This window comes from Neofelis nebulosa, chromosome 4 (genome assembly GCF_028018385.1).
Source record: "Neofelis nebulosa isolate mNeoNeb1 chromosome 4, mNeoNeb1.pri, whole genome shotgun sequence".
In the NCBI taxonomy this organism is placed as follows: domain Eukaryota; kingdom Metazoa; phylum Chordata; class Mammalia; order Carnivora; family Felidae; genus Neofelis; species Neofelis nebulosa.
The window spans coordinates 126,419,546-126,431,958 of NC_080785.1; the positions used below are offsets into that span (position 1 = coordinate 126,419,546).

Below are 12,413 nucleotides of genomic sequence, written 5' to 3' on the forward strand. Positions count from 1 at the left end.
AACTTAAATTTTCCTGAGTTGAATACTGCTAGTACAAATTATATCAGGAAGCTTAGGTATTACCACGTATTTTTAAGGTAATAAATTTTACCATATGTAGTTTCACTAGTTGTCACGTTCTAATGTATTGACTGTTTCCATCACCATGAGGTTAATTAAAGAGATGATTTCACTTATTGCTAAATCATTCCATTTGAGACTTTTTAACAATTTATCTCATATATCCTAAGGCTTCAGTTCCCTTGTCTGGATTATTAATCTACTCCTTCCATTTACTTCCAATGTATTCTTTTAGTATGTACTCATGACTGAATCCTAAGAGTGAAGTCAAATGGTGAACTCTAAATGAAATGGTCAAAGTTTCCTAACTCTGCCTTTTTTCTTTCTTCCACTCCTCCATTTCATAGCAAGCTTAGCTTGAAATTGAGTGTGGATATTTTTTGTAAACATTTTTAAATTTTATTTATTTATTTTGAGAGAGAAAAGAGGCAGCACAAGTGGGGCAGTGGCAGAGGGAGAGGGAGAGGGAGAGAGAGAGAATCCCAAGCAGGCTCTGTACTGCCAGCACAGAGCCCAATGTGGGGTTTGAGCTCACAAACGGCGAGATCAGGACCTGAGCTGAAACCAAGAGTCAGATGCTTAACTGACAGATCCACCCAGGCGACTTGAGTGTATATTTTAAGCAATATTTTGAGTGCCATAAATATCTCTCTCCAAAATGCAGTCCAAGTTATAACATAACCACCCATCTGTTTCAATGCATGGCACGTGTGCAGGTGTGGGTATGGGTGTGTGTGGTAAGAGGGGAGAGAGGGAAAAAGGTGGGGCTGGGGGAGAGAGTGAGAGATAGAGAGAGACAGAAGGGAGTGTGGCAAAGGTTTATACTTGGTCAGTTCAGGTGAACGATATGTATGATTGAAGTGATTGTGCAGTTGTTACTCTTCCAGTATTTCTGTAGGTTTGAGTTTTTAGAAATGAAATGTAGAAATAAATAAAATTAGGAAACCTGATATGTGAGCAATCCAGAGCCTTTATTAATTGACTAAGTTTTCTCCTTACTGTTGCTCTTTTCTACCCCAGAAATGACTCTGTTTGTTGCTCTCTCTTATACTGGCATTAGTATGAGACAGAAAAGGAATGAGCTGCAGTGATGAGAACTTGTGTACCCTCTGAAATACCTGTTTCTAGTTCCATCATACCCACTAACTCAAACACTGGTTAGACAAAAAGATAATAGAATTTGAATTTTGGGTTCAGAATAATTCAATGAACATTCGCTGCCTAAGCACCAAGTTCAATGCTAAATGTTCTTTATGTGTATTATCCACTTCATACTTCAAAATAAACATAAAAGGCTGGTATCACATTAAGTCCTCTCGGATGAGTACATGTTAATTTGTGGAGCTTAAGAAGCATGTTGCTAACAGTCAGACAACTCTTGAGAAAACTGGGAATTGAATCTGTCTTCACTGGTTTCATGAGCAACTATTTTAATCATTTATTCAAAAGATTCTAAGTTCAGAACTTAAAATGAGGTGTGACTAGCTTTGAATTGCCCTTGTGTTAACAGGAGCTTAAATTGATTAGGTTATTTATCCACTTTGAGCCTCAGTTTTCTCATATATAATGAAAATATGATATACCCTGAATAATTATGAGGATTACATATAGATAGATTACATATATGTATATACAATCTAAATTCTTACTAACAAATGTTTAACAAAGGTAATTTATTTATATGAAATTCCTGAGAACCAGCCTCAATAATTTTCAAAGTTTTTTTATGTAAGAATATATTCTTTAATTACAGGAATCCATCCATATTCCCCGAGGCCAAATATGATAGAATCAGCTATAAATGAAATTTCAGTTGCTATCTTTCATTGTTTTTTTTTTAAGTAAATTGTCTAATTCTCAAAGTATTTTGCTGATGCTTTATGTTTTTTTATAAACTTTAATTTTGGAGAAAGCTTGAAAATGGTGAAAGTTTATCATGTCTTAAAAGGCAGGAAGACAAAAACTGTGACAGAAAGTTCCCATTTGTCCTTTTCTTATGCATGATTTAATCAGTCAATAATTATTTATTGGACACATACTGTGGAACCAATACTGTATGAAAATAAAATATGGTATTTTGAATACATGAAAAATGAGTACCTTCAGAAATTTAAAGATCTACAAAATTTCATATAGAAAGTGATGAGGGAGTGTGGGGCAAGCAGAGGGCAAAATGCAGGTTGGCACTGCAGCCCCCGAGGTGGAGGATGTGTGATATTCTTCAGACACTCCTGGCTACCTGAGAACAAAGGACAAGGGTTTGGTGCCTGCCATGGTGATGTGGGAAACTAAGGCAAATGAAAAATTAAATTCCCTTACTGCCTATAGCCCCCTGACAAGTCCTTGAGACCAGCAGAGTGACCTCCCTCTAGGACCTCAGCTGCCTCCATGATGTCACTTTGCTGGGGGCAAAAGAGACCCTTAGCTTAACATTATCCCAACCTCGAGGATCCTGTAAGTCTACTCCCTTTATCTCAACTGCCCCAAGATATACACAATCATATGCCAAGCTATGGGGCCCCTGATACACACATCTGAAGGGTGTCATAACTGAGGTTTCACTAAATGGTAATAAATGCCATTTCCCTAGCAACAGCTAGCCCCTCAAGGTCCTGGAAACCTTGCTTCCAAAATACCTTAGAGACTTACCCTGACCCCCTCCCAACCTGAGAGTATATAATGAGTTACCAGTCATGACCCCAGGGCAGCTCTTCCTGCCCATGGCTCCTGTCCCCATGTTTTAATAAATTCACCCTTTTTGCACTAAAGACACCTTCAAGAATTATTTCTTGGCTGTTGGCTACAGAACCACCCCACCATCACCCTAAAACTACATCAGAAAGGAACTTAAAAGGATTTAGTAGCCAGCATTATTTGGCTTGCTCAGTATATTTATTTAACAACAAAATGGAAACTTTAAAAAACATTTTTCAAATTTGTAATGTAAATCCCTTTTTCTAAATGTGGTGCCTGCTTTCAGAATAGACTGTATTTAGAGATGAACCTTCAGATTTGATAGCGTCACGTCTCTTATTATTCAAAATATGTTCTATAGAAAAGAAAAATCATCATTACCCGGGAGCTTGTTAGAAATGGAGAAATCAAGCCTCACCCCAGACCTACAGAACTTCAGTTTAACCATGTCACCAGGTGATTAATTCATCTGCACACTGTTTTTAAACAGCAGATCTAGTCTAGCCATCCATCTCTTTGTGACGTGGGTACTCTTATTTACAGGCATAAGAGTGAAGTGTGCATAGTGCCTTTTGGCACAAAGAGATGTCTGCACATTTTATGCAAAATTGCAGATATTTGACTGCTTAAACACATTCCAAACCTGTTGGCTGATAAACACTCATCTGCGGAAAACAAAGTGCCTCCACTACAGGGCAAGTTGAGCTCAATTCTAATGATCTGCTATGAACAATGGCCTTTAATTAGTTTTATTTTGGAAACTTGGAGTTGCAGGTTTTTCATTAAAGAGAACTGCTGATTAATCAAGCAAGAAGACACTCCAGGCAATATATTTCTGGCTGTAGGACAAGATGGAGTGAAGGGCATGTTGAAGTTTTAGTGACTTGCTCACCGTCTTATACAAGTACACATATTCCTTTGCAAGATGCTGCCTAAATGGTACTCATTATGCTCAAAGTAGAGGAACTATCAATACATTCGGGGAGAAGTGCAGGCCCACTCATTTTCAGAGTATTAGGCATGTTTGTTTAAATTCCAATCAGAAAGTTCCACTTTTGCCCAGCATTTGAAATCTATTTGGTAATTTACCTTACAGCAATGTTTGAATAACAAAAAGGTTTTTTTTTTAATTAAACAACCAGAAACAAAACAAAACAAAACAAAACAAAAAACCTTACTTTCCAAGGGCAAAGCATTCCAGTTTTACAGATGAATCCTTTGCAGCTTGTATAGTTTCAGGAAAACGCACTTCAATCTTTGGTTCATATTCCCCCATCACACCTGTTAAATATCAAAAGAGCTAGCAGCATTTCTGGAGAATAGAAGTTTTCTGTGAAGTAAATGCTTCATTAACCAAAATCTGATTATTTTGTCCTTCAATTAACAATATTTTTATATACTTTAATGAGTGATAGAGGGCAAAGAAACACTACATGATGCTAAAGAATTAACTCATTCCCGTCTTCCTTAAATAAGAAATATCTAAAATATATCAAAGTATCAGAATAGAGGCATCCCACATTTCCCTGTATTCCATACTAGAATCTTAAAAAAAATGTGTCTTCCAATTAAGGAACGAATGCATCTAGAATATAAAATGTTTCTGAATTATCAAGAACATTTGTTCTCTGGAGATATCCAGATCTATCACCCCTTCACAGAACTCACGGGGCCACATCTGTTCAGGAGTAAGGAAATTTTCAGTTAACACTGTATACAGCCTCTTAATACAAAATAACAGTATTTTTGCAACAAAACCTATAAAGTAGTAACAACAGTTGAGATAAATAATGGCATAAATACTCTTACGCCAGTTCATTAAGAATTTAATGCTAAATGGTTTTGATGTATGTACACTTATAAAAAACACCTCTGTTATATAGTTTTAAGTTTTTCAATAAGGAATTATGGATATGGATATGGAATCCAATATGGATTATGGAATAAGACAGTAGTCAAATATATTGTACACATGCTACCTACCAGAGGTGGAACAGAAATCTACCTTTAGGCTATCCTCATTAACTTAGCTAATTTAATCACTGGCAAATCAAGATTCTTCAAAATTTTTGATCCCCCCACTTTTTTTTTCTTACTTACATACCAAACACCAGAATAATACATTTTAAAAATAAATGGTTTATTGGTGGCCAGTGTAACCACACAAAAGCTAAAACTTACAAAATATATATCAAATAAAAATACTTGATTTTTAAGACCTTGATCATTCCAAACATTTAAAGAAGCTATGGTTGAGGAGGTAGAGAGCACTAGTTACTAGTTCAGTCAACTACGTTGGTTAAAATTTCTAGGTTCTATTCTCTTGACATCTGATATTTCTTCAGGGACTACTTTTAGAAGAGGTTTGATATTTTTTTATATTATACTATTAACATTAATATGGTATAATTCTTCTGATCTCTTTTTACCACAAATGCATTAAAGAGAATAGAGGGGATGGGAGTATGAAGGAATTAAGAAGGGGAGAAGCAGAAACTACAAGTAGACCAAAAAAGGAAAAACATGGTAGAATTTATATGCATATTATTGGCTTATGAGCTCTTTCTGTCGTGAACAGAGTACTCACTGAAGGGGAGATACTGTGAATAAATCTAGTGGTTGCTGAATTCTGAATTAAGACTATGCAAATATATTTGGATACTTAGTGATTATAAAAACTCTGTCATAAGAACTCCCTGTATGGAATTGGTTCCATAATTCTGTTGGCTGTTATTAGCATTATGTTCTTGCTTTTCTTAAAATGCTCAGAGAGGAGAAAAACTCTATGAGGTACTACATTTCCAGCCCAGATCTGATCATAAAATGCATCAACAGGTTTTCTATCTTTACATTTACCACTGTGAATATTTAAATAAAGAATCAACTGGAGGGTTATTCTACTGTCATAACTTCCCTAGGTTTTCCAGCTTTCTAAATCTTGTGCCAGCTATGACTTGACGAAGCTACAAGACTCATCAGAGACCAATCTGAATTCTGTTCCTTGGAGGACTATAATTAGTACGAATCCTGTGTTTCATTCTTCTTTGGAATGCTTGTAATTAATGTTTGCTGCTTTCCTTTCCTTGGATTTGACACTTTTTTCCCCCATTTTGCCAGCCAGGTAAATAAAGGATGAACAAAAAGACAAATAGGAAAGAGAAAGAGGCATTAAAGAAAAGCTGCATCATATGCTCACTGAAAACATAATATTCGATTAATAAGTTTGGCAGCACCCACACGTGCACACACACACGCCTACTTCTCCAAACAAACTTTTGTTTACATAAAATGTTCCTTAAGCAAAGAAAGTATCTGTTCCAATGCCAAAGAGATGGTGCAATATACTCAGAATCATGTATACTGTACCGTGTGAGTGAGTTATAGAATTTTCTACTATATTTTTATGATTTCTGATTTTCGTCATGTTTGTCGATGAAACCTCCACTCACTCATGATGTGGCTCCTCTGAACCAGAGGGCAGCAGAAAGCTCTAGAGAACTCCCCAGGCTTCAAGAGCAATGGACAAAGTATATTCCCAAGAGACCTCATCATCTTACCATCAGTGCGCTGCACTAATGGGGTGGGTGGTCCTTGAACACTTCTCTGGGCTTCCTTGTTTGTTACGAAGCAAGTATAGTTGCCCACATCTGATGGTTCCACTTTGGCAATGTATAGGTTTCCTGTCTCTTGTGATACAAACCGTCTGTTGTCCTCTTGGACATATAAGGGGTTATCATTGAAAGTCCATGCATAAGATAAATCTGGAAAACAGAAAAAAAAAGTGTTATCTTTGTTGTATTCACTCTTACCTGAAACTTCTGTGTCCTCCTCTCCTTAACTGGAATAAAATTGTGCCCCTGTTTGTCTAGTTTATGACTGTTGTCCTGTTATAATTGTAATATTCCTTTATATTCAATCCAAATTTGGATGATAAGTTATATGGTCACCCTCCCCTTCATTAGCTTTATTCAATTAGGAATGCAATGATGGGGTATTAAGAGAATGAGTAGATGATAGATATAATTTACATATATAAGTGGATTATATATATATTTGCATATATATACACATTATATATTGTATATATAAAAGGGATGATATATATATGCTTTATATATATAAGTGGATGATATATATACATATTTATATATATATGATTTATATATACAAGTGGATGATATATATGATTTTTATATATAAATGGATCATATATATATGTATATATATATATGATTTCCAGAGATTAATTGATGTATATGTATATGTTAAACATACCATAAAATGCACAGATCTAAAACATTCAGTTTACTTATTTGTAACAATTATAAACCCTATATAGCCACCCTGCCAAAATAAAATATGGAACATTTCTATCTCTTCAGAAATTCCCTTATGTCTCCTTCTGGTCAATCTCTACCATTGTAACTACTACCTAATTTCTATCATCATAGATTATTTCTGTCTATATTTGGATTTCATAAGAATGAAATCAAATAGAATGTACTATTTTGTGTCTGATTTCTTTTAACATATATATATATATATATATATATATATATATATATATATATTTAATGTTCATCTACATTGTGTGACTATCAGTACTCCTTTGCTTTCTATTGCTGAGTAATATTCCATTTTATAAATAGACCATAATTTGTTCACCCACTTTCTTGTTGATGAGCATTTGGATTGTTTCCAGGTTGGGACCATTATGCATTAGGTTGAAATAAACATTCTTTTATAAGACTGTCTATTGACAATTTCATTTCTCTTGGATAAGGTCCTAGGAGTGAGACTTAAGGTAGATAGACATGTGTTTAACTTTATAAGAAACTACAAAAGAATTTTCCAAAGTTTTTGTATTAGTCAACCTCTCTACCAGAATTATATATGTGAGAATTACAGTGTTTCACATCTATGCACAAATCACATGTGTATCTTTTTAAATTTTAGCCAGAAATCTTGGAACAAGGAAAAATATTCTCATGGATTAAGGTTTTTAAGTGTGATACTATCTGAAACCTAAGACATTGTGTATACCATGAAAACTAGGTAGAACTCAACTTATGTCTAAGGAAGTAAAGAACATAACTGGTTCAAATGCGGAGGTACTGGGGTGAAGAAGGGAAATACACATGGTTGAAAACATCTTCACCTGCAGATGAACTTGGAAACCACACACTAGGAAATCACAGCTCATAGAACAGTTGAAGCAACTAGGGGCCTCTTGGTCAGGCAGAGGCTCTGGCCATCATTGTCATCTGCACCTTTATTAAAAACGGGTGCAGAAGCATGATACGGTAAAGCCAAAAGAGACTAATTATTTCTGATATGTTCTAGAAGTCTACCCCAGGTGGAAGCAGACCGGCTGAAACATTTTTCACTAACCTTACTGAATTTAAATTCTCTAAAGGATGAGGAGGCAAAACAGATCGATAGCTATTCTTCCCTTAAATTTCATCTACATAGAAACACTCGTGAGAAAGTGGGAGTATGGGAATCTTGCCATCTTTATCACCTCTTTCACCGAGGAAAATATATAAAGCATTAACAATACACTATCAAAGATTACAAAGCAGAGGAATGATGAGCATTGCTTGAGATGTTACACTTAGGAAACCAGACTTTAGAAAGCATAAAAAGAAGGAAGGAAGGAAAGAGGGAGGAAGAAATAAGAGCCTACAAATAGACCATTAATAGTGGGGAGGAGCCAAAGCATTAAATTCTAACAATAATTCATAAGTTATTTTAGTAAAAATGAATTCATCTATACTGACACAACTCTGATAATTCTCAGGAAGGAATAAAATATGAGAGGATATGTCAGAGAACAATCAACAAAAATGCCACTTATGTATAGAATGTGAAAATGCAGAGAGGGGCATTAAGCCTATAAAAGTAGTATTCAGATAGAAAAAAATTAAAGATGTATGGTTATGTGCAAAGTACATTGTAAATCAAGATATTTAGTATTGTGTATATGTGTGTCTACATAAATTATTTAATTCAGCAACCTAGAAATGTATACGATGGTGTTCTTAGGGTAAGAGAAAGAAATACAAAAGACTTTTACTCTCTACATAATGTGTTTCTGTCATATTACAATTTTTAATTACTATATAATATGTGTACAAATGGGGAAAATAGGATAAAAATAATGTCAGGAAAGCTAAACACCAGAATGAATTACAACTTGTAAAACAATAGATGAATAATATTTTTCATCCTTACTCTGAACCGTTCAGACTGGAGTATTATGTTTTATTCAGAGCACATTAGAATCACGAAGCAAGCTTGTTAAAATACAGATAGCTAATCCTACTCTTAGCAATTTGGTTTCATTATATCTGAGTGAAGTATCATGGAATCTGTATTTTCAACACCCTACAAATGGCTCATGTGGGTGAACTGGAATATTATGTTCAGAGCACTTCTTATTGGAAGGGGAATTAAAATTCTCAAGTATATCAAGAGACAGATAACCAACATAGCAAAGGCCAGAAATTAAGTCACAAAAGAAAATGTTAAGAACTTAGATTGTTACCCTGGGAGCAGGGTGGGGAAGAATAATTGAGCTGTCTTCGTAGACTGAATTGCTTCCAGGTGTATGAAGGGTTAAGTAACGCCCTTTCTCTTGATGTCCAGGAGGCAAAAATAGGACTTTGGCTGTTGGGGGTTACAGAGGGCTATACGGTCTTTAATAAAATGAAGACCATCCTAAACTTTAGGACTATAATAGCAGGTGATTTATGAGGTAACAGCTCTCTATCAAAGATGACAAAGCAGAGGAAAGATGAGCATTGCTTGAGATGTTACGAAAAAATATTTATTTTTGCAATGAATGGGAAGTTAAAGCTATGAATTGTCTACTCCACCCTCAACGTTCCTTTGATCTCTCTAAGAGTCTAATGCTTTTAGATCAAGTATGCATAAATGCAATTCACTTTTTATTTTTGAAAATATGCCTTGACATTCTTGTCCTGTTCCTGGGTATTGAATCTTCATTGCTTTTACAAGTCTCTACTGGAGTCTTTTATCATTTCATGTGGTCTCTTGCTTCTAAGTTTCTTTACTGATGTCCTTTGCTGCTTCACTTCTAAGCCTGATACTCTGTCTCCACCAAAGAGAAGATGCTCAAAGGGTTTTTGTTTGAAACTGAGAGCTATCTAGATAGTAAATTTTTCTTCAATAAAGAGAGAAGGAAAAAATGTAGTTCAGATTCCCTTGCTGTCAGTGACTCCTCATCTTTTGAACCTTTTGTGAAATAAAGACAATCTTGAGCAGATTCCCAGGGCTATGTCCCAGCTTAGGGATCTTTATTCAATGCTGATTTGGGAAGAGGAATAATCTCTAGTTCTATGAAATCCAAGGTAACCCTCTCACTTAACAGAAATTACAAGTTGCCACTAATGCCCAAGAAATCTTTGTATTCTTTACCCTATAATCTTGAGACCTGAGACTGTAATTTCCATTTCTCACTTGGTGAATTCATTTTCACTTTGACTGCTAAAAATTTCTGATCTATCCCTGCATGTGATGTATCTTTCTTCAACAGTGGAACATTTAGAAGTTGCCAGAAGGATGTGGTTCAGAAATAAACAAAATTATATAAAAAATAACGAGCACTTTTATTTCATACCTGTTTCATCAATCCATAAATTCATTTTGTGAGGCTAATTGGCTATTAATAATATGCCCATTAAATAGTACAGGGTATTGGAGCTGAAAGTATAAAAGTAATTTCCCCAAATCACATTGTTTGCAGGTGCAAGGGGTAGGACTTGAACCTAGCTCTTTCAGATGCCAAATCCCCTAGGCTATTCTTCCTTACCCTGACACTTCTTTCTAAACACCCAAGCTCTCCGCCTATCCAAGCCTACTGAGAACTAGGACACCTGTTCCTCTCTACCCATCCTCTCCCTCCATCAACAATGTCTGTCCTGTGTTCAATTTCCTCAGGATCTTACAGAATGAAATGTTAATCTGTCACTCTCAATCACTTCAACCTGTTTGTAGCTAGTACTAGTGGGGAATAGTATGCATTTTTTAAACCACTAAGAAGTAATTATTTTCTCCAAAATGGCCTCACTAGAATAGAGATTTTGAAACTTCATGGTGCATCACAATCACCTAGAGGACTTGGTAAAACACAAATTGCTGGGTTCTACCCTCCCGGTTTCACTCTCAGTAGGTCAGGAAAGGAACCAAAGAATTTGCACTGCTAATGAATTCCCGGGAAATGCTGAGACTGGGGGCGTCTCAGAACACTACTTTGAAAACCATTAATACAGTCGTAATTCTCAATCTCTTCTGCATAATCATACTAGGAAGGGAAATGGCTCAGAGTTTGACAAAATGGTGGCCATCTTGTATATTTCTCTTTGGGCAGTACGTGGGAGCCTGGAAAAGAGGATGTTCCTCAGTTCATGGATTTGCGGCATGTCTGGGATGGAAGGGACCTAAAGATCCTCCAGCCCAACCTTCTCTTTTTACTGGTGAATGAGAAGAGGGGAATATGGCAGTAGTTCTGTAGTAGTTCTAGAATCCAGGTACCCCTTTGTGCTCCTCTGTGAATTGGTGAAGAAGTTAAGCTGCGAGCCCTTCCAGTCACTCTATTTTCCATCCCACCTTTCTCCCTTCTCCCTATGGGCCACCTATTCCCATCCACCCAAACAGCCAAGCTACCGTGGGGGCTTTTATCTACTTTGTTCCTTCATCAGCCACTGTAATGCTTAATTTGTATATTTTTAATGGGGAAAGAAAAAAAAACCTTACAAATTAGAAGTTTAAAAATCTTCCCATTTGGCTTTTCTTAATTAAATGTATAATTCATGAGCCACTTAAGTTGAAACCATTGAATTTTTAAATATTTTCTCCACCATCGATGACATTTATGTTATTAATGATTGTGATGCATTTTCCCTGTGATGATTCAGCAGTAACATTAGAACTGAATGATAATTGGTCCTTCCTGAAGCACTGCCTGTAGTTTCACATTGACACCATCCTCTACAACTTTATTATTTAGAAATGGCAGATCTGCAGTAAGCAATTGAAGACTCTATCTGTGTTCCCTCAAGCATACAACAAACACTGTTTTCCCTAGAGCATGGTTACATTTTGACATAATTTACAGCCCTATATCTTGCATTGCAATATTTAAAACACAAACACAAGAGATCCATGCTATTGTACCCATTATATGGGATGTAATTTTTATTAGAGGAGAGGTATCCCATGTGGAAGAACAATGACACTGAGAACTTCTATTGGCTCTGTAAGATAGACTTCGAAATTGGTAGCATGTGTCTAGAAGTAGAAAATACATGAGAAGAATAAAGAATCTGAAGCATTGTTCTCAGATTTAGTGGGCAAATCTCCCCTTTGGAATAACCTGGAATGCGTGTACTTTACTGTAAACCTTGTGAAATGCTTTGGAGTTAAATGTGACTGGCTGTTGGGTGGTAAATCATGGGTATGCTAGCTCAGTGGCAAAGACCTAATCCAAGAAAAATAATTCCTTTTCTGGGTTGAAGTCATTGATACTGGTATTGAGCAAGTTTATGATGCAGCCCAGAACACTGCCCTGACACCTTTACAGCCACTCCGATTTGAGTTCCCATTTGTTCCACAATTACTGCTTAACCACCTAGGTT

General features: G+C 35.9%; 1 protein-coding gene across 1 annotated transcript in view; it reads right to left on the minus strand.

Annotated features, from left to right (window-relative positions):
- The window catches only part of CNTN6 (contactin 6), a 292,083-nt gene that overhangs the window by 99,588 nt on the left and 180,082 nt on the right, over window positions 1-12,413 (minus strand). The window contains 2 exon segments of the mRNA XM_058726191.1: window positions 3,933-4,035; window positions 6,312-6,515. Of these exon segments, the coding sequence (XP_058582174.1) occupies window positions 3,933-4,035; window positions 6,312-6,515 (307 nt within the window).